Source organism: Solea senegalensis, linkage group LG6, assembly GCF_019176455.1.
Source record: "Solea senegalensis isolate Sse05_10M linkage group LG6, IFAPA_SoseM_1, whole genome shotgun sequence".
Classification (NCBI taxonomy): domain Eukaryota; kingdom Metazoa; phylum Chordata; class Actinopteri; order Pleuronectiformes; family Soleidae; genus Solea; species Solea senegalensis.
The window spans coordinates 11,007,126-11,029,653 of record NC_058026.1 but is presented as its reverse complement, the minus strand read 5'-3'; the positions used below and the strand labels follow the sequence as shown (position 1 = coordinate 11,029,653).

At 39.0% G+C, this 22,528-nt stretch overlaps 2 protein-coding genes and 1 long non-coding RNA gene across 4 annotated transcripts; 1 reads left to right on the top strand and 2 right to left on the bottom strand.

Moving 5' to 3' along the window:
* Positions 1–57: 57 nt before the first annotated feature.
* suz12b (SUZ12 polycomb repressive complex 2 subunit b) lies at positions 58–10,323 on the bottom strand. 2 transcript variants are annotated; one of them, XM_044028212.1, is made up of 17 exons: positions 10,048–10,323; positions 9,648–9,792; positions 8,607–8,653; positions 7,510–7,574; positions 7,329–7,397; positions 7,074–7,123; positions 6,733–6,818; positions 6,415–6,646; positions 6,057–6,162; positions 5,844–5,949; positions 5,535–5,712; positions 4,755–4,843; positions 3,756–3,899; positions 2,691–2,848; positions 1,845–2,043; positions 1,229–1,308; positions 58–876 (listed from the first exon to the last, which is right to left on the bottom strand). In XM_044028212.1, the coding sequence occupies exons 1-17, from the start codon at positions 10,060–10,062 to the stop codon at positions 564–566; spliced, it is 2,082 nt and encodes a 693-aa protein (XP_043884147.1). In that variant the 5' UTR covers positions 10,063–10,323; the 3' UTR covers positions 58–563. The 2 variants fall into 2 exon arrangements, with proteins under 2 accessions (XP_043884147.1, XP_043884148.1); XM_044028213.1 differs by having other exon boundaries at positions 4,755–4,840.
* A 936-nt stretch (positions 10,324–11,259) lies between these two features.
* Positions 11,260–18,738, top strand: utp6 (UTP6 small subunit processome component). The gene is made up of 19 exons (XM_044029088.1): positions 11,260–11,524; positions 12,014–12,098; positions 12,189–12,230; positions 12,403–12,495; positions 12,882–12,929; positions 13,004–13,067; positions 13,166–13,284; positions 13,402–13,479; positions 13,616–13,697; positions 13,905–13,986; positions 14,117–14,295; positions 14,445–14,524; positions 14,677–14,754; positions 15,392–15,571; positions 16,522–16,602; positions 16,781–16,890; positions 17,009–17,075; positions 17,661–17,733; positions 18,094–18,738. The coding sequence occupies exons 1-19, from the start codon at positions 11,433–11,435 to the stop codon at positions 18,246–18,248; spliced, it is 1,788 nt and encodes a 595-aa protein (XP_043885023.1). The 5' UTR covers positions 11,260–11,432; the 3' UTR covers positions 18,249–18,738.
* A 431-nt stretch (positions 18,739–19,169) lies between these two features.
* LOC122771492 lies at positions 19,170–21,942 on the bottom strand. The gene is made up of 2 exons (XR_006360607.1): positions 21,493–21,942; positions 19,170–20,083 (listed from the first exon to the last, which is right to left on the bottom strand). It is a non-coding gene; the product is annotated as an uncharacterized LOC122771492 (long non-coding RNA).
* Positions 21,943–22,528: the final 586 nt, after the last annotated feature.

Genomic DNA, 22,528 nt, shown 5'->3' with positions numbered 1-22,528 from the left:
GAACGGCAATCTGTTAATTATTGGATTCTAAACATTTGATGCGTTCACACAAATGCGGACTCTCAACACGTGTTCTTTGTATTGTCCCCAGTTTCATCAGAAAACTGTTAACTTTTAAATCTTCAGTGCTGCGCACTCTACACCACATGTGGTGATGTGCTGCTGGTTGTTTCAGTAAGTCATAGGAAAGAAGAAAAAAAATCTCAGAAAATGTAAATTTCCCTGGCTTCACTTCAGCTTTTATCAATGGAGGCTAAAAGGCTTAGGGGTTATAAAGTAGGAATTTAACCTGGACCCAAAATCTGAATTTCATCTGTTGTCCAGGATCCAAGCTTACAGTATAACACTACTGTCGTAGCAACCTACCGGCAAAACCCACAGTCAATCTGGGGGCCCTAACACAAGCTTTACAGGCTTTTTGTACTAGTTACTGTGATGTCGACCAGTTCTTCCACCTAACTAAGCACCAGAGGGTTGGTAATGTTCATTGTAGAAGAAATAAACAAAACAAAAATTTAACAAAAACATGACAATCATTGTTTCATCCATCCGTCCAGCCTGCATCAGTCCGTTAGCGCGCTTTTTGTCCTCTTGCCCAGCTTTACTGCGCTGGAGGTGATGGCGTTACCGTTGCAGGCTCCTGCTGATACCAAACTCAGGTCCAGCTGCTCCTCCTCAGTGTCCGGCAGCTCTTCTTGGATCTGCCGCAGGCGGGCCATGGCGCGGTCGATGGTAGACGTGTTCACCAGGTTGAAGTCGTGCATGCTGACTAGGTGGAGGAGGAAGTTGCGGCAGAGGTTGCGGCGGGCGATGTAAGCACCACTGTTCTCCACGAAAAGCATGATGGCCTGATTCATCTGGTTGTCTGCTATAAAACTGCATGGACATTTAAAAGGTTAGAGGAACTTAGATTAAACTTAAATACAACTGAATATGTGCAACTACTGTATATTTGACTTGATAGATTATGGGCAAATATGTGAACTTTCTTGATTTGTTTTTAATCTGTACTGATATCAAGTTAGTTTTCACATTTCCACCTTTTCCTTACTGTGCCATATAGCTTAAATGTAAAATATAAATAAACAAAAATGCAAGCCCTTTAAAAAAAACTCAAAATAGTTTCACAAAGCAACATTCAAGAAATATTTTTCAATGTTTAGGCAAATTACTGATCACATTTGTTAAAACAAATATCCAGTATCATAGTATAATGTCCACAACATACCCATTCTTCATCACATGAAGATTCCACAGCTTCATCACCTCCTTCTCTCCCTCATTAACGTCCGTGAACTCATCTAGTTGCTGTAAGTACAAAAACAACAACATATTATATCAAAGTTTGATTGGATATGAATGCATCTAAAGCAACGTTAAAGACAAGTCTTTTTCTGTTTGTGGGGTAAGAGACAAAGACAACAGCAAATAATGTGGTCAGTTTTCAGGAAATCAACACTGAAGTTCTAAAAATGTCTCTGAACCTTCAGCTGTTTATGCAGCAGGAGTGAACCAATTACTTCTACGATGAGTGGACACCAAAAAAAGTACAGTATTTATAATAATCTCTAACTGCAGAAAGGAACTGGTCTAAATGTAATTAAACGCTTTCCATCTAATTGTCTCATGTTTTTACAATTGTCTTATTTGTATCTGGACAATAAAGTTCGATTCTATTTCATCACTCTGTTCATATTTTCTCTAAGCTTCTAAGAACCATTTGTACACTATAATTAGATTCTAACTGATGATCCTGATATCATTTTGCTTGGTCGTAAGCATTACCAGGTTTTTTTTTTACCGCCAACAGGTGGGAATAACAGAGTTAGGTAATGGCTTCTCACCGTCGCAGTCTTCTCTCTAAGCCAATCTGGATCTCTCTCATCCTCACTGTCCACGTCCATCTCTTGGGGCCGCAGCGGCATACAGCTGTCACTGTGAAAGTAGAGGCGGTTGTGTCCACTGACATAGGTCCTCTGCTGTTCCAACTCTCCATCTTCAGACTCCAAAAACTCAGACAGACTTGGCTTGGTCCTCTTAGGCCTAGAGGGAGGGGTACAAAATAAATTATGTATAGATACTATACGTACTGAAAATTAAAATCGTTACATAATGTATGTTGAAACTTGTTGTTCGGTCCATGTCAGACATTTTTAAATCCCAAAAACTGCCAAAGCTGATGGTTGATGTACATAACTGTTCTGACCGTTTCAGGTTCAGAACCTTCACGGTCCAACCTGTCCATTTTTGCCACTCGACATCTGCAATTACTACCACAGTTACTTCTTCAGCTAAGCCCTCAGCATGCTTTTGGGTGGTGCAGCAGTGAAAAGGGTCCCCTCTCAAACAGAGTTTTGCTATGCCATGTTTTGTTTCTCATATAGTGGTTAGAAAAATTCACATTGTTACTTTAAAAAAAAGTGGTATGAACTGGTATATTGCCCAGCACAATAATGAACTTTTGGTTAAAAAGGGAGCATGAAATAAAATCTGCTTTCCAACATCAACAAAAGTATTTAAAAAAAAGATTACCTATGTATGAAAATAACATTAAGTTCACAGAATTAATTCTCCTGATAATTAATTAATCACTGCACTACCAGGTCAAATGAAAACGAGTTAATCACCTTTGACATGTGGTGACGGAATATAAATACTGCTCTTGTACAAAGGCAATAAGTTTACCTTACCTGCAAACCAGTATGTGAGTGACAGCCGTCCTCTTGACCGGGCCGTTGCGGCTGAAAGCGAAGCCTGGTTGGCTGTGGATGTCCTGAGGGTTTCCAACATACGAGCCATCATAGCATTCGTTGATAGACACGTCTATCCTTGCTCCTTTGGGGTCAGGCTGCAGAGGAACAAAAGAAAAGTGAAGATATACTTCCTGCTCAACCCAGTGCTAAATGAGAAGGTTGAATGTGTGATTTTTCAAAGCATACACAATAGCAAGTTTTGATTTGAAGTGCATGTACAGGTAAAAGCTGCTCTGATAATGCCATCAGACCAGGTAGAAGTCCTTGTGCAATCACAAGAGTTGAGAATAGACTCATTTACTAACACTCAAAACATGACCTTTGTGAGTTGACAGATGACTTTTAGCTGAATCTCATTAAAAATTTGGACTATTTTATTTTTTCCACAGTAAGCAACAAAGCTGCAGAATCTACAAGTTTCATTCTTCCTCCCTGACATGAGCTTAAAACTGTTTTAAAGCAATATATCCTTTGCATGTTTTCCGTATGAGGTTTAGATAAAGATTTGGTTTAGGAACAGTGTCATCTTTTAATTATTTGAATATGTAGCTGGCAATTGCTATTTACTACACTTCACTACTGCACTTATTACAAGCTCATTTACCACAGTGTCATGAATATGTTTGGTCTGTTGTCGTATTCTAGCATCTATAGCCATTTCTCATCATCGTCATCTACTAATTTTTCCTTGAAAGTAAAACATTAGCAGCAGTATACATTTTTCTGTCCAGTGAGAAGCAACATGCGTACTAATCAGGCCTACCATCATTTCATCCACAGAAAACCCTGCACAACAACCCTCTCTATTCCCAGACCTTCACCAAGTGCATGTTAACATGTGAAAATAATTAGCTTAGGAAACACTGCTCAATAGGGGAATAAAGAGGATGGGGATCATAAACAAATCCCACAGAATCTTTCCAAAAAAATACAAGCATTGAAGGCAAACTCACGGACACATAAACAACCCGTGCCTTAAATAAAAAAATGTATTATTATTACCACATAGCTGAAGATGAAGCGGGAGTGGGAGAGTTTGAGGTGTTTGAGGAGGCTGTAGAGTTTGCTGCAGTTGAGTGTGCACCAGGGACAGTGAAGATCATCTCTTGCTTCCGTTTGCTGCCGTGTGTTATTGTTGTACAGGAACTGAGCAAGAACAGATCAAATTAGAAAACAGAACATTCAGCAAATATAAATGGGTTATTCAAACAGTGCTGCAAGCACATATCTTCAGGGTCGAGTAGTCCAAGCTATTGAAACAAAGATGTAAGCAAAGTCTTAACAAAACACTAAATATGGCACATTTCCACCGGCTCTACTCGCCTCGGAGTGGTGTATTTAGGGATAGTGCCGGCGATCGCGAGCTGCATCACAGACTGCTGTCTGTGGAGTAGGAGGCTAAGCTCCGGAGATGTGTGGACAGAAATCAAGCCAAACAATGCCAAACTGTAGATCAATTAAAACTACATAACAATCCTAAAAATGTGGGTTAATCTCCAACAACTACAGGAGTCTGGTATAAAGTTACTAGTGTGTGTCACATGTTAAATAAAGTCACTGCAGTTTCACTCAGTCGTGAAGTGTTGACTCCGCCCACGTTAAGTAGGTACTTTTTTGTAGTGGAGATGCAACCTAATCGTGCCATGCCGAGGCCAGTAGTGCCAGTGGAAATAGGCCAATAGACAGGAAAATAAAAATGACAATTCCAATCACTTGATACTAGAGAAAGCATCTAGAGAGTGGAACATCTGCCAAGGCTGCCAGTTTTGTATCTGTATCACCACAAAGATGTGTTTATTTTCCTTACACCATAATCTACATCCCCAGAAATTTCATCAAAGTAACTTACTATCTTTTTTGAGTTATGCCTCTCACAGAAAAATGTAGACAAAAACATAACCTCCTTGATGAAGGTAAAAAAAAAACAAAAAAAAAACAAAAACATTTTGTTCAGCCACCTCATCACAGGCTTGTGACCCACATGTATTCCTTGTAGTATACCTGATAAAATATACGTAGCTTCTGCCGCGGCTCACATGGGACCTGCTCTTTCCTCGTCTGAATGTCTGTGCTCACTGACTCTTTCACTGCTGTCGGGAACAGGTGAAAAAGGAGAAACATCAAACAACAAATTTGGTAGATTTGAAACATTCAACGTGTATTTAAAAACTGTGCAATTTACCTGTTTTCTAAAAAAACAAAACAAGGTGTGAAATTGTCCGTTTCAGACAAAGAATCTGTAACAATGCTGGTTTCCTTTACCTTTTAAGTGGTGGCTCTTTGGTTTCTCATGTTCCAACACACTGTAGGATTTGGAAATACTACATAAAGGCTGTGGTCAAATGTGAAAAGAGAAGCCTGTGTAAAATCTAATACCCCAGATAGAACATAAACACCTAATTTCCTTCCCACCACCACAACAGTAATGCTGGAATTGGAAGTTGAAAGTTGGAAATCTTGCAGTTAGATGATTCTCTTCAGGATAATGAATGACATTATACATCATCATAAAAGCTTGACCACAGCCTCTTGCGTTTATGGCAATTTTAGAAACGTGATGTGTTCAGGTAGTTAATAAATAAATGTACACAAGTCGCTAAGACTGCCATTGTAACTTTTCAAAATCAGTATTTAAAGTTCTCTGCACTTTCTGGAGTGAAGTAAATGCTGGATGTTTTTGTGCCTCCTGCTCTTATATTTAATTATGTAAAATGTGAAAACAGTGCATCTACCTGGTTATAAAACAAAGCTCAAGCTACCATAAAGTATTTCACGACTTACACATGAGGGTAGCTCTGTGGTTGCTGGTCCTAGTCTCCATGGGACTGGAGCTGTCAGAGTTGCGGGTAGCAAGGGGTTTTGCAACGGGGGCAGTGGACTTTCCGCTGGCATCACCTGTCCAACGCAGTGTGAACTGCAATGTGGGTCCCTGAGAAAATGTCTCAAATGGTGGCAGTCTCTGTAGGACAGGATAAACGATAAAAAATATAAAAGATCAAGTGAAAAATCTGTTAAATAATTCACACATTCTCAGGGTGTGACAAATGAGGGCATGCACTCCTTGGAGACACATGGACAAACCCTTCTAACCTTTCCGTCAAGAATGGTTTCCCACGTGGCCTGCTTCTTGCTCACAGGACTGTCCTCCATCCCTTGCATTGAGACCTCATACTCCCCATCCAGCAGCTGCAATCTTCTGCAAAAGACAAATCCCATAAAGTCCATAAGGGGTACAGCCAAAAGGAGGAGTAACGAGAGAATTTTATATTTAAAAAAAAAAAAAATATATATCACAAAACTTACCTATTCTTATCAAAGACAGTCATCTGTGCAACATATGTCTCTATGGTCTCTCCCTCCTCTCTATGGGATGAAGTTCTCTTCTTTCTACTAGGAGTATCTGTTACATCTGTGCTTAAAAAAACCAAAGATACAGATGAAGTAAAATCATACATAGCTTAAAACTAAGTTACTGGTAACAATTTTAGTTACAGTGAACACTATTTTTAGATGTGCCAGAGAAAACCTGGCTCCTCACAACCAGCAGATTGCAGTGGCCAGATTTGTCTCTCTCCTGGTGCTTCTCATATGCTCCTACAAATACAAACTCTAAATTGACAAAACCCCCACAATACAGTTTTAACGTGGGCTTCTTCCTCACCAATGTTTTCATTGGCTTCCCCATTCACCAGGCCATTCGTATCCCTCCTCCCTGTACGTGATATCCTGAACAGGAGCGAATAGGACTTCACCATGTGGCTGTTGCTGGGCTCAAACTCATTGCTGGAGACCAATAAAGATGGGTAGGAGCCAGACTTGGTTTGGTTACTGTCAGGATTCAAAGGCACCTGCTTTTTACCTGTAGGCACTTGCTTTATCGGGCAGCTGACATCCTGAAACAAACAACCACAGTCACTGGTAAGAAACTGTAGTTTCCTGCTGAGGAACGAAATTTGGACAAATAGTTTTGTTTTTTTACCTTGCGTTTTTTATGGCAGACTTTGACAAGTAGCACCTCCAAGGACACAGAATTTTGTTCATTTTCTGAAACCTGAGATGGCTTTTCTGCATTGGAACAAATAAAGTTTAGCATCAATAATTTTGTCAACTTGGCTACTGAAGAATGTACTTGTGACACCATTGTATCATCGCACTTTTTATTTAGCATGTTGGTAATTGCCTGTCATTGTATAAAGCAACACGGCACTTACAACATCGTAGTAATGCCTAATCATTTCAAACTCTTGATTAAACAATGTTTAACTTGTGGATGTCTCCCTTGACACAATACAAACACAATGAAGAATAAAGCCTGCTTACCATCCTTATGGAAGAACCCAGTGAAGGTTAACTGTAAATGTGAAGACAAGCTGAAACAAAAATGAACGGGTGAAATTTAGTCAGACACTTTTACTGTTGACCACTGTTAATATGAATAGTCGCATCATCAGCAGGTATGAAACAACCCCAAGAGTTGCATTAGCATTAGTCTTGTGTCTTTATGGTTTCTCTGGTATTTTAATCCTTGAACATATTGAGCAATAAAGACGCATCTGCTCTTGAAAAACCTGTTACCTTGGAGAATCCTGCTCTCCCTTCATCTTCTCCACAGTCTGCAACATATCATCAACTTTGAATGTTTTCCTGGGAGGAACACAAGTTTAAAATGAATTAATAATTTAAAACGATATGTAACGTATGCAACCCAAAGAGTTCCATCAATATGTGACAAGTAAAAATGCATCAGATTTCCTACCTTCTGGCATTTGATCGACTGTTTCTGTGAGACATGAAGGTGAGCGTCCTGTGCAAAAATATAGGCTGAAAGTAAAGTGAAAAAGTAATTATTAAATCAATAAATCATAGGCGACAGACTAAATTAATAAAACTAGAGAAAGCCACCAGAAAGAGCCAGCCTCTGCCATGGCTGCTGCTCAGTTTCTAATATCAATACACCTCTAATTTGCAAGGTTAACAACTATCCTGAATAAAGACCTGCATCCATATCTTTACCAAATTCTAATTATATTGTCCTTTGACCATAACCTACATCTCCAGACAATTTCATACATATGTGTCCTTTACAGTTTAACAGATAAATAATTAGGGCTGGAGTTAAGATTTTTTTTTTTGCAATGTACATCAATCTGTATTTGAAATATCCAGTATCAATTCATAAAATCCTTATATTGATCTTTAAAATACATGCCATTTCCTGTATCCTTTGCACAAATCTCTTGAGACTATCGTGGTCACGCAAGGCTTAATCAAAACAGTATCATGTGACTGTAATAGTCTACCGTGTCCACAAGTCGCCAGAAACAGCTAAGTCTGTAGATTTCTTCATTATTTTGTAATCTATGGTGTAGAGCTGGAAATACATCTACACACCTTTTTCAGATGCTTTGGTGTCATAATTTGCTGCTCAGGAAGACAGTTTGTTATTTTTGTCTACAACTGTTGCCACCAAACAACATAACTTCACTGCCATCTTCTTCTGATGAGAAAAGAGGGCATGGATGCAGGCCAAGCTGCGCACACAGCACCCTCTGCTGGAAAACTTGGCTGGATATTTTGAATTTGATCGGGTTTGAGTTTGAATTATCACCTACAACTGCATTGTGTAGTAATAGTAAATAAAAAGGGCAGGAATGTAACTACACTGTGGACTGTTTTTAATGTAAATATTAATATTATTAATGTCATAAAGGTTAGAGAGATCAAAATGTTTTAGTATTAGCATCAAATTGGTATGGAAATTGAAGAATCTCTAAATAAATTAATATTGAATAGAATTATATCCTTGGCCGATGTAATAATTCACAGAAGAGATATTTTGAATCAATCACTTACTGCAATCAAGTTCCTTGTGCGGAGAAATCTGTATATCTGTGTGGGTTCTTAACAAAGGGAATAAGGTGTTATGCAGGCATTTTATTTTGACACAATCTAACAACCTTCAATTTCTCCATGTCAAACATGTCATCAGAACAAAGAAACAAAACACATGGGGTGTTAACAGGTGGCAAATATCCACCAAGCCCAAACTGTATATATTCTGGAATCTGTCTATAATATAGATTTTTTTTTTTTACTATTTATAGTCTTTTAGTTAATATGTTTCTATAGTGTAAAAGGAAATGCATGTTTATTATTCATTATCTTTATCCTTACTGTCTTTGCTGCTCTAACAATGTAAATGTTCCTACTGTGGGACTAATGCAGGACTCATCTGATTGTATCTTATCAAATACATAAAATGTGAACAGATAATGAACAATTGTTCAGTGAACTATTTTAATTTTATTAATTTATAATAAGTGGCTGAATACACTTACGACTATTTATTGACCTTGTTTCTGTGTTTTATGTTCCGTTTTTGTTTTAAATTGCTTTTTGTTTACATTGTTTCATATAATGTTTTATGTATTCAAGCAATCTACAGCACTTAGGTCAACTACGTCGTTTTTAAATGTGCTATAGGAATACATTTGGATTAGATTGGAAATGTTAAGCTATAATAAACAATATCAAGGGCTAAGTACGGAGACCTGTCAGCCACAAATGTCTAACAAATTAATTGAATATCTAAATGATTAATAAGATAGCATGGTTTTCTTCTCGTGCTCCCAAAAACAGACAAACAAGCTATCTTTTTTTCTTCATCATTGCATGCTATGGATGTCAGTCTCACAGCATGCAGTTTTAATTACCTTTACCTAAAAATATTTTGTATTTTATAGTTTTGTCCTTCAATGTGTTGCTTGTTTGTCTTTATTTACGTTTACCGTATTCTCAAACTGTGTCCATTTGTACAGACGTCTACTATTGTAGTAGACTTAATGCTCAATAATAAAAGATGTGTGATAAAGTGACGAGGGGGTAAACTCTTACTTTCAAAGGCCTGTAGGAAGAGCTCACGGTCGGCCTGAATTTGCTCCATCTTGGGCTTCTTCACAGAGTTCATCATCGCCGATGAAGCGGGATACACGGCGCCGTTGGCTTTGCAGCTCGCCCCACTCATAATATGACCTGAGCTCTGCGAGAACGATAACACGCGTTAGCACATTAGTTATAACACAAACCTCCGGTGACAGAACAAGTTAGCTTAGCATACACTCGCGTTAGCTGGTGAGCTAGGCGGCTAGCTCGGCTAAAAGCACAAGGCGAAGCCGTTAGCTCCCGTGGCATTTCGGCGTAGAATTCGTACTCTGAGTTTTTTGTTTTCGCCAACAATAAATAAAATCATAGCGTCGACATAAGAGGATATTGGGCGGAAGTTGAGGCAACCCACCCTGGCTGATGGCATTAATTAGTTAGCCTCGCTGCCTTCAGCACAAGCCTGGCAGACTCAACAGCAGAAACCCATGAAGATGAAGAGGCGGCGAGACGCTCGAGAGTTAGCTAGCTAACTTGCAGAGCTAACATGGTTTCCTCGAAAACAAACCGCGGCTATCGATTGTTGTCAGAGACGGTTTGGGATATTTTTGAGCAAATTGTCACGAATCTGGCTATCATTTATTGTCGGTGTGGTTCCCTTCAATTTTGTACTGAACAACAGAGCAGTAGTCAGTTGTCAGCCAATGGCAGACGCGTTGACAGAAAGCAGCGCCGTGATTGGCTGTCGCTCTCCGGAGATGACATACAACCCGCTCTCGCTTTCTGCGATTTTGCGGGAAATCGAGTTTATTTATCAGCGTTCACATCTGATAAATGAGTCTGCAGCAGGCACGAGACTAACATGTTTGTAATCACGTTCATCTGGATGCATTCGCACACGTGGGCATCAGAGGAAACGAAGAACAGATAAAGCGACTAATCAAGCAGTGGAAATAAGACCTGATCGACCCAAAAGTTAAGCTTTAAGACATGATGTCAGGCACAATTGTCTTGTTTAGAGGAAAAGCAAGAATGAGTGGCAGCGCTTCCAATGAGATTCAGAATTGCTTTATTGTCCTTGTATGTTCATGCAGCAGAAGCACATGATATTAAATAAAATGCAGCGTAACATACATACATTAATGTCTGCTTTCGTATTTATATCTGAATGCATTTAATATAAACTGCTGAATAAAAGCGGACATCTAATTGATAAAGTATTGTAGTTTTTGTTTTTTTCCCTGCTTGAGCGTGACAGTAGCCTTGGTTTGCCTTTTATTGCATCTTTAGTCCAGTAATGCATGTAATCCAATATTCAAGTTCAATAAATACAAATGAATAAGTATTGTATTGGTATATTTTTAAGTAAAAATAGCAACACATATTTAAAAACAACTTCATACTCTGATGTCAAAATGTTACTTACATACTAAATATTTACAGTAGTTGTAAAACATTAAATTGGTCAAGCTACATACACTGTTGTATTAATCAATTCTATCATCCATTCTTGTGTATACTAGTTAAGGTTGTAAAAATTAATTAATGTAGTGTATTAAAATGAATTATGAAATATTCAAGTAACTGTGAGAACACAGAAAGGAACACACTTCGACCGTGGTTTCCCGACGGAACTATTTGTAGACGGAACCGGAAGCTTCGCCAATCACAACTTCCACACATGTGAGGAGACGAATCGTCGCTTTAAGTCTTATTATTATATACTATTCAACTGTTTGAAGTTGACGTTATTACGAATTCACAACTGAGGTATAACTCCGTGACGGCTGCGTGGGCGCGATGGCTGAGATCGTTCAGCAGCGGATTGAGGACAGGATTCCTGCACTAGAGCAGCTGGAGAGAGTGGGACTATTCACCAAGAAAGAAGTCAGGTAAGAACACGTTCGTCCGTTTCCTTCAACACAACAGCCAAGCGGTGAGATTATAGCTGTCCACCACATGAAAAAATGTTTTTTATCAATAGAACTAAGAAACAATAGACAGTGATACAAGTGATCAGTGACAGTGATCAAGTTGTGTCATCTTGTCATTCTCTTAACGACCTTACTGCTACAAATTGAATAAAGTGGATTACTAAATAGACTTGTCAAAGAAAATTATTATATTGCCTTATGGAGTCAGGATCAATAGTTTGACTCATAACAAAATTCACTGATCTCCATTTAGTCTATTCTGTACATTAAGATGTACTACCCCTAAATAAATAATGGCCATCCATGAAACTTTGTTTATTTATTTCATTGACAAAATGAAATGATGACATTTCCATACTCTGAATGAAAGAATGAAAAAATATAATATATAATAATATAATATCTTATTAAATCTGCCCATTTGTCGCAATAAATCCTCTGTTTTAGATCCATAATCAAGAGGGCTACTGCCCTGGAATACAAGCTGCACAGGCTGATTGTAAACAAAGACGACTTCATTGCATACATTCAGGTAGAGTGACATTATTGTTTATCCTGATTTTTAAACAAATGTATTTAGGGTTTTCAAAACACATAATCACAGCATCCTTTTTAATTGCAGTATGAGATCAACGTTTTAGAGCTGGTCAAGAAGAGAAGAGCGGTAAGTGGCTTTGCTGAAATTTGAAATGGGACTCATTGTCACATTAACTCAAGCTTATTTGAATTCAAATAAAATATGAATGTTTATTATATTTAAGAAGAGCAGCAGCTTTCTGTGCTTTCAGATAATGTAACATCATTAAAGTGTGCTTAACTTAATGTTTCATTTGCAGCATGTGCACTACCAGTTCAAGCGAGAAGAGATTGAAGGCCCCATCATCCATAGAATAAATAGTATCTTCAGAAGAGCAACAAATAAGTGGAAGGTACTGTGAGCGTGTCATTTACATAGTTACTATGAGCTACCATGTTGATAACCACTTCATTCATAACATCAACTCATCAGTGTTGCATCATGTTATTGAATGAATTATATACATTTCATTGCCTTAGTTTTAGTCTCATTGAATGTAAACAATATTAAATACATCTGAGGTGTTAACTGGGAAGTAATGGATGACATTATGTATGTTTTTTCTGCATTAAAGAAAGGGTTAGTGTCATTTTTAATTCTAATCCAAACTTAAAAACACTATACTGTATGTCTGCACTTCAGGAAATCAGACGGATTCACTGATCATTGACAGCATGTATAGGTTTTTTATTTGTCTAAAGTAAGTGAAGACATAAACATCTGAGGTGTTTCCCACAGGATGATGTGCAGCTTTGGCTCTCACACGTCGCCTTCTGCAGGAAATGGGTATGTATATATCATGTGTTGTAAATGCTACCAAGTCCTTTCATTCTAATAATTATTCTGCATTTGCTCATCAGTCCAGCAAGATCCAGATCAGTAAGGTGTTCTCTGCCATGCTTGCCATCCACGCTGACAAACCAGGTACTGAAGACTCTGATTTTAGAGCATTTTTGATTTGTATTAAAGCCTCCACTGTAATGTAAATTATGTGAGCTCATCTTTATTGTTTGCCTCTGTAGCCCTGTGGATCATGGCTGCCAAAAGTGAGCTGGAAGATAGAGATTCTTCTGAAAGTGCGCGGCACCTTTTTCTGAGGGCTCTGCGCTTCCACCCAAACAACAAGAAGGTTTACCAGGAGGTACAAAGAAGCAAAGTGTGACGTGAAAATTAGTGAAAGATTGGTGTCTGCTACTGTTAAAAGATTGATGATTTGTCCGATTCCTTGTTTTGATTTTCTTCGCCAACTTTTTGTCAGTACTTCCGTATGGAGCTGCTGCATTCTGAGAAACTGCGGAAGCAGAAGGAAGATCTGGAGAAGGCGGAGATCGACCTGGTGAGTGTGGCACAAGTTCATTAAATCAACACAAACGGGAGGAAATGCAAAGTAGTAATATGCACACTCCCATGCACAAAGGCTCAGACTTTGTGTTCAGTGGCTGAATACCTGCTTTTTCCACACCTGCCTCCAGGGTGAATATGAATTCTCTCCAGAGATCCTGAGCGGCAAACTCGCTGAGGTTGTGTACAAAGATGCTACACGCACAATCAACGGTAGGCTTTGAAACAAAACACTTCCAATTCTGTGCAAAATATGCTCAAATGTCCTGGTACAATTATGCCATTTTAAACTTAAAGACACAGTGAAGTGACCTTCTCATCCAATACTACAAAACAAACATCTTGAAATTCCATACTAGTCCTTTCACAAGAGTTTTCCCCCTGTTTGACCACTTTATGTTTGTTTGTTTTGTCCCACAGAGGCAGAGCTTGTCATCTCACTTCTAAACATTGCAGCAATCTTTGACTTCACCAAAGAGCTCCAGGAATACATCCTCCAGGAGTAAGATTTGTCATTACTTTGAGAACTGCTGTGCTTTTGTTCCGTCTCACACACACATTGCACCCCTGAGCCGGAATAGAGCTTCACCGTTAAACACAAATGTTTCACCTTCCCCTCCCCTTGATTCCAGCTTACAGAATAACTACACAGAAGAAGCCTTGACATGGGATTTTATGGCCAAGAGGGAGCTGGATGCTCCCGGGGCAGGGGAGGAGCTGCAGACCGCCAAAGGCCGGGCCTCGGATATCAGTCGGCGAGAGGAGCGGTGCTGCCAAGTCTATGAGGAGGGCATCAAGAGCCTCAACTCTGGTAGGGAGGGGGATTTATATTTATAACATCTGAAATGTCTGAATCTTGTGGGTATCCTTCCCTTAATCATTTACTGCTGTTGTATTCACTGACACCACGATGTGTCCGTATAACAAATCATTACTCTGCTTGTATGCTTTGTGCTCTAGAGCCCATGTGGACTTGCTATGTGGCCTTCTGCCTGGAAAGGCTGAAAAGGAAGACCAACGTCCAAGAGCTGAAGGAAAAGGTGATGAAAAGGCTGCTTCATTCTCACTTGGGCAATTTTGCTCCAGAGGATAAAAAATTGCACAAAAGAAAATGTCGTCAGCTTCAGTGTTTTTTGGAGGAGGAGGTGTAAAAGGGTAAATCCTGACATGTGTGAATGTGTTTGTTCCACAGAGGCAGGAGAGGCTGCTGAGTGTGCTGCAGCGCGCCCACGACTCCTCGCTGCTAAAGGAGGATTATTATAAGAACTGGGTAAGATAATGTCTTCATTAAATACCGGAATCATCGGGACTCTTAACCCTGTATGGTTTTGTTATTCCTACATTTGAATGATGACTTGTCAGTGATGTGTCCTCACAAATCATGTTTTTTTTTTTTATGAGATAAGTGACTATATAGTGACGATAAAGCACCTGAGCAAGAATGGAGAAAAGTAATTCTTGAAGCTTTTTTAATCACAGACTAATAATAATACTTGTGATGATAAAATGTTTTATTTTAAGTTGTATAGCACTTTTCAAAACAGTTAAAGTGCTTTACATGTTAGAAATGGGATGGGATAAAGATAAGAAGATAAGATTGGGTGATAAAAATATTTTGCATATCACCTCCCACTTGTTGTTAGTTTTGGTATAAAGACTGTAAATCAATGAGTTTCTTTTCTACAGAAATGTAAATACCTTTAATCCTGCTGCCGAAAAGTTTGTCAGATCCCCGGGGACCCTCTTCTGTAACATAAACAATTCAGAAATAGAGTTATTGTTATAATACTATCATGTATTATGATTAAATAATGTAACAATTAAGAGGACTTGCATACAATAAAGTCATAAATCAAAGCGTCAAATGAAACAAAGGCTCACTGAACTTGATGTTTCCATGTGACCAGCTGCAGATCCTGCTTTCATCCGGAGATGCTGAGGGAGCGGCAAGCGTTGCCATGGCAGCCACACAGCGCTACAGTCAGTCAGTGTCGGTGTGGAGCCTGAGTCTGCAGACGCTAATGCATCTTGGGAGAGAAGACATGAGCGGGCTATTCCAGGAGGCGCTCACACATATAAATCCCAAGGTACACACTCACACACTCGCACACCAGCAACATTTCAGTAGAAGTGGGCCATCTCCTTGGCCTAATTTGTAACTACTCCATTGTATGAATTTCCTTTAAATGGCTTCCTTCCCCTCTTTCCTGATGTGGAAACAATCTGATCATGTATTAAACTTCACCTTTCGACACAAAAGCCAACATAAGTTCACATTGAAAGTATTTGCAGTCATGTAATCTTAAATTACGTTTAAAGGAAATCTGAAGTAATTGTTGTAAATCCTCAACAGCACCTTTAGATACTGGGGGAGGGGCTATAATGTTACCCATGGTCACCATTAAACCGAAATGGTGGACAAATAGTATATATAGAGCTGGTTGTTGTGGAGGTTTCATAAGACTGTGGTGCTGAGACTTTGCTTTGTGAGGAGGATTACTCCACACTGCTCACTCAGCAAGTCTTTCCCTCTCAAGATAAACACACTCCTTAACTGTTCATAGGTACTGTAAGCCCCCAGTGGTCCATGTGTGCTTCATGGGACAATAAAATGCTGCTCGATGTTGCAGATATTATCCCTTTTCTGAGGGTCTGTTTATTCAGATCACTTCCAGGACTCAAATCTGTAAGAGTGGCTCTCTGGCAAATGACAAATAGGAATGTGAATAGGAACAGCTGAATGGTAACACTTAAGATTGCAGTACAGTAATTACATGGTAATAGTATGGTAGTAATATTGTTACTAGGACAATAGTATTATGGTAAGACGTCTTATCTCAAATGCACTTAACAGTTTTGTGATAACAAAGGACACAATGTGGGTGTAAGGGATATTATATTGAAGTAATTTCTTCAGAAAGTAGGTATATTTTACTGTTGTATTACTACCCAATCACAAACTGTTATTAAATACGATCGTACTGTTACTGTAACTATACGTGTTACCAGCTCAATAGTTTGTGTTCCACTCTGACAGGAGAGTCTGACACTCTGGCAGCTGCAGGCCGAGTGGAGCGCAGCCAACCAGAGTCCTGAGGAAACGGAGGCCATGTTCAAGGTAGCCCACCTAATTCAGCTGGAGTCGCTATGAAACTAACTTGCAGTGATCTCTCGTTACAAATCACAGGCTGCATTTTAACAGCACTTTCAGTTATGCAGATAGTTAGTGATGATGCAGGAAACGTCACAGGTCTGTCTTCATGCCAACAACACACACTTCTCTTGTCTGTTTCCAGAGAGGTCTGATGTCTGCAGTAGCGGCCGTTTCCATGGAGATGAAAGAGCGCTACCTCGATTGGTCCTACGCCACTGGAGGCTATAAGAAAGCCCGGAGGACCTTTACAAGGTAAACGCAGATCACCTGGGGCTGTTTGTGTCGTCCTCGATTTCAAACGATAAATAACGAATCAGAAATGCACTTGATGAGAGGGTACATGTCTAATCGGGAAACTTTTCATCTGTAGTTTACAGGAAATTCGTCCCCTGTCCAAGGACTTCTTCACCAGAATGATTCAGATTGAGAAAGAACAAGTACGTATTCCCACAACTGTTTGTCACAAATTATGAAACATTCAGAGGTTTTAGTTTGTGAACAGATTAAGAATTTCTTTTTTGTCACTTTTGGCTCTTTTTGGCTCCACTGTACAATTCTAGCACTACTCAGCTCGACTCTACTCGCTTTGATATCAGGCATGCCATTTTCTATTGCTATAGTACCTCCTCAACATGGGCGGGGACGGTGTGACGTTTTATACCTGACAAAAACACACTAAACGAATGACGAGCAAATCCGTCGTTTTTGGTGTACTGAATCATTAGAATCAGTCAATTAAATTGTTCGGTTTGATTCCTGCGTTGTACGTCGCACTCATGACTCTTCCAGTGACGGCGCTCTCTGACCCGGCAAGTGTCCGGCAGCCTGTCGATGTTACCAGGTACCAGGTACCAGGTACCAGGTACCAGGTACCATCACTAATGGAAAACAAGTAGAGCCAAGCCGAGTCGTGCTCAAACTGTACAGTGGAAAAGCGCCATGAGACCATATTGATTTGTTTGTAATGATTTTGCTGAGAGTTTCACGACTTAATGTGACAAAGACATTGTTCAACATTGTAGGAAACTCCAAAGATGAGCAATCTGAGAGATTACTATGAGAGAGCCCTGCAGGAGTTTGGCACAACAGATGATGGTAAGTGTGTACATGTCTTTTTAAAAAAAACAAAAAAAAACAGTCAATAGGAAAAGTAGTGTTAGTTAAAAACATTTTATTCACATCAGGTTTCGCTTTTCAAGTATGAAGGACAAAATACCAAGTTTCAATTAAACAAAACTACACAAAACAAACTTGATGTGAGAATATAAATACTATTTACTCCAAATACTGCAGTTGTTATACTCACAGATGAATACATTTAAAAGATGAGTGAGAAAACTTGTTTATAGTCCCACACAATATATGACCCTGGTTTCTCGGCTTAGTTGTTTTTTGGGAAATCTTTGATGAATCCTTGTGCATCTCCATGTTACAATTTGGTTTAATTTCTTCAAGATCTGTGGCTGCAGTACATCCAGGAGGAGCTGGAACCCCACGGACAGCCTGAGAATTGTGGCAAGATCCACTGGAGAGCCATGAAGTTTCTGGAGGGGGAGTGTGTGGAGAGATTCACCTCCAAATACACTCTGATGCAGACTGGACACTTATAGGCAGACCAGTATTTTGTTGTCCAGGGAGGATTCTCAGCTCAAGAAGAAGCGCCTATTTTGAAAGAGTTCCTTTTGTCCCTGTTGAAGACTGGCGTCATGTCTCTTCATGAGTTGTTGCATTATTTTCCAACATAGAAACATGCAGTTTCTGAAGTTTTCAGTCCTTTCCTCTTTTGTGGTTTTTCCAAAAAATAAAAATGTTCACAGACGTGATAGGAACGCCGGCAGTGATCACAGGTTTAAGTAAACGTTTATAGCTGTGATCTTCAACTTGGACCCGCTTTTGATTTTTGTATATGACACTGTGCCACACTGATGGCATCTAGTTGTTCTGTTGAAGTTTAATTGCAATTCAAATTTCATTTATTTGTCATTTTGAGAAGCCTGTCAAAGTAATATTAAATCTGTTTCATCCTTGACTGTCCTCGTGTCCCGTTTCCTCCGGGACAATAACAAATGTGTGCAGATAAACATGGTTATACTCCTCAAATCAGTAGTCCTAGTTTCCATTGACCCCATTTTCTTCCTTCAAGCAGTTCTCATGTTAGACCAAAAAAACACACTTGAGCCAATAAAACAAAACATCTCATTTTAGACAACACATTATTGCAGTCAGTACCTATTATCACTTATGTTGATATATGGCACAAAATGTCGCATTTAAAACCAAAAAACAAATGTAAAGCAGAAGCAGCAGTACTATAGGGCAGTTGTGCTAGAGAGCATCTAAATATTTTCACAGTTTCTAAGGTCACTTCATATTGTATAATATACTGCATGTGTGCCAGCAGCAATGTAACAGCTGTGGGATTTAACAGAAAAACAATGCTGTATAAATGAAGCGAGTATACAGCAAGATAACGCACACATGGAGGTCTATAAACAAACTATGTCTCCTTATCCGAGAAAACTAAATTGTAATACGACTTTAAATGCTTTATTGAAAGGAACATTCATTAGGGATCGATATGATTATGATTCCATATGATCCATAATTAGAGAAATACACTAAATATTACACTCCATACACATCATCACTAATTTGATGGGTGTGAAAACAGACTGTGCATTAAGGCAGAAGTTGTGGTGGCAAATTATTATTTCCAATACTAATCCCTTTATGAAATGACTAAATTCTGCTGTCCAGGCCATGGACACACACTGAAAACATTGTGTAGGACTCTCCTAATTTACTGATTTGCTTTTTTAATTATGAGATAGCAAACCTGAGGAATCTTCATCTAACAAAAGCTGCAATAAACTGCTTAGTCAGGTAAATGGAAGTAGGAATTCAAATTAATAGGGGGATAATTATTCATTTTAGTGCTTTAATGGGAAAAATTGAAAGATAGTGACTGCCAGTTACAAAAGCTGGCGTTTAAACATTCTACATGGTCCCCTTCTCCACAATCACTACATAGAGAGCATGAACGACTTATGAAAAGGGTGAAACTGTAAAGATTTTAAAAGTGTTTAACTGTTTAAAGACATGTCCTCCAGTGTAAAGTCTGCTCAGTGATTGCTTCACCATGTTCAATAACAATCCCACCACCATTTCACACCAGCTCAGAGCTTTTTGAAGACGATGTAAGTGAAGAGTACCAGAACTCCAGCAGACAGCAGTCCGATCACACACTGGTGGATGGTGATGACGTGCTCCAGGGCGTGGATGCGCTCTTCCATGGCGTTGGTGTGGATGTAGTCATAGATGGAGGCCCCGATGCTCCACACCGCCCACACGACATCCACCACCGCTTTCATGGTGGGAGAGACCATCGAGAGGGTCGCCTGCAGCCGGACACTGGCTGCATCCGCTGCGTACTGGACCCACTGCACTACAGAGAGAGAGAGAAGAGGGTGACATATGATGATGATGTGAAGAGGTGTGGGCACTGTGACAGAAGAGGGACAAGTGGGAACAAGGACGGTTCTGATCGATTACTTCTACGTGTACATGTGTTGTGTAAGGGCTGCAACTCACAATAACGTGCACGGTTGATTCATTTGCCGGACGTTTTCTCAATTAATCGATCAGGCACTTGGTTTACAACAGTCTTGATCCTCAGGGTCCACGACCCTGCATGTTTTAAAATGCTTTTAATGCTTGTTGCTGCCACCTTATTGATTATGGAGATATCATTTACAGGAATGCCTCTGCTCAGTCTCTCCTCTTGTTGGATGCCGTCTATCATGCGGCGCTAAGCTTCATTAGGCTGTCGGCCCTTCACACACCATTGCACCTTGTGCTCTCTGGGCAGCTGGTCGTCATTGTCTATCCTAGGCCTGTTGCTCACATATTTATCCTCCTACATGTTTCATACTCAGGTCAGTCATAGCTTGCGTTCCCAGGACTTCATCCATATTCACTGTCCCCTCTGTCCACACACAGCTTGGCAAGAAAAAGGCATTTTCCTACTCTGCCCCCTCGACCTTCAGCAGAGTCTTGCGCTGTCTGGCTTGATTCCCCTGGTGGATTTTAAAATTCTTTTAGAATCACTAGAGAGGGCATCTTTGGGAACTTGCTCATGCTCCTAGTATTTTAATTTAATTTCAGTTTATTCCCTCGACATTTCCTTTTGTTGTTGTGTTGTCTGTCTGTTAGTCTGTGTTGTTACTGTTGTGATTGTCCTTGACAGGTCACTCTTGAAAATGAGACCCAGATAACCTGTATAAATGTATAAATACAGGTTAAACAAATAAAAGAAAATGTATATTACTCTGCTACTACTATTTATTGTTAGATTCACATGTCATTGTTTATTTTCATTTCTATTTATAACTCAGTAGCTTGTCTTCATGTTCTTATCACTGCTTATCTTACTATTCATTATGTTGCCTATGTCTATTTTGTTTGTTTAACATTAGGCTGAAACAGTTAATTGATATTCAGTTTATTTAATCACATTTAAAATTTTAAAAATATAATTATTAATTGACTAAATGTTTCGTTACTGCTCTTGTGATCCTTCCTAATTCTTTCAAAAGTGACTTTAGTGTCACTTTAAGGGCTTATTCCTCTCTGTATGTGTGTGTGTGCTGGTTGACTGACTCCCTCAACTTCTGCTGACGTCACGCCAGCATGAATAGAGGTGGTCACATGATTTAACATCTGATCAGCCTAAACGGGGAAAAACAGTGTTCTGCAGTGACACGGTTTGACACAGACGAGGACGTGTTGCACACAGACATGAAAACAAACACTGAGGCTTTAGGGTGAAGTGACCAAGATTAAGTCTTAACTCACCTCCAGGTGTCAGGCGTTAATGAGAGGGTGATGGTGACGATGATGAAGAACATCCGTCCTGCTGTTGATGAGGTGATGATTTGTCTTGTTTGGTAAGAGAAGCAGGAACTGTTCTTGTCAGGGAACAAAGTCGGACGCTGCTATTTTTAGTGTCAAGTCGTCATAATTCACAGCTGTTGTCTCCGGGCAAATCAAATCCTTCAAAATAAAATGCCTCGTCGTCATAAACAGCACCGTTCGTGGTGATAGGGATTTAACAAACGATCAGAAATACACACGGATTCACATCGACGACAGTACAACACGATTAAAGCGTCACTCAGATTCATAAGAACAGCATCAGATGCTTTATATTACTTTCCTAACAAGGTCGTCCAATTTCCGGTGGCCGCGTTGAAACAGCTGAATGCCAAATTACAGCGTCACCAGTGGCACTACAGCAGAAAAGCATTCCGGCACAATAATATAATATAATATAATATAATATAATATAATATAATATAATATAATATAATATAACATAATCGACCAAAATAAAAATAATCAGCAAAACCTCACGGAATTCAATTAAATATAATAGAAATGTAGTAATGAAATTCGAAATATCAGTAATCAATGGACAATATACATACATAAATATATATATTTATATATATATAAACTTATATATTTAGAATTATATAATTGTATGTATATAATTTATATATATAAAGATTAAGAAAGGTAAAAAAGAAAGAAGTAAAGGTATGTAGTTTAGTCCAAAGCACTTGCAAATGAAATACTTGTGCAGTTAAGATTTCTGTAAATATAACATGACATAATAATCATGTTAGAAACACACACAGTAGTTTATAATAACCAGTTAATGCCTAACCCTAACCTTAACTTAACCTTAAAAATTCAAATCTTAGCCCTAATAAATACAAACACACACTCACACGTTTCTTTTTTTGCTTTGGTAATGTAAACATGCGTTTCCCATGCCAATAAAGCCCTTTGAATTTTTAATTATTATGATTACTTTTTATTTAAATTG

Bases quoted from the DNA above. Each gene is read 5' to 3' on its own strand.
- suz12b (XM_044028212.1), bottom strand. The intron at 5,950-6,056 runs GTAAGTTTTGTG...TGTCTTTTGCAG, and splicing joins ACTGTCTTTGATAAGAATAG to AAGATTGCAGCTGCTGGATG. The intron at 4,844-5,534 runs GTAAGTCGTGAA...TGTTCCCGACAG, and splicing joins CCACAGAGCTACCCTCATGT to CAGTGAAAGAGTCAGTGAGC.
- utp6 (XM_044029088.1), top strand. From the start codon at position 11,433: ATGGCTGAGATCGTTCAGCAGCGGATTGAGGACAGGATTCCTGCACTA. The intron at 13,480-13,615 runs GTGAGTGTGGCA...ACCTGCCTCCAG, and splicing joins AGAAGGCGGAGATCGACCTG to GGTGAATATGAATTCTCTCC. The intron at 16,603-16,780 runs GTAGCCCACCTA...GTCTGTTTCCAG, and splicing joins AAACGGAGGCCATGTTCAAG to AGAGGTCTGATGTCTGCAGT.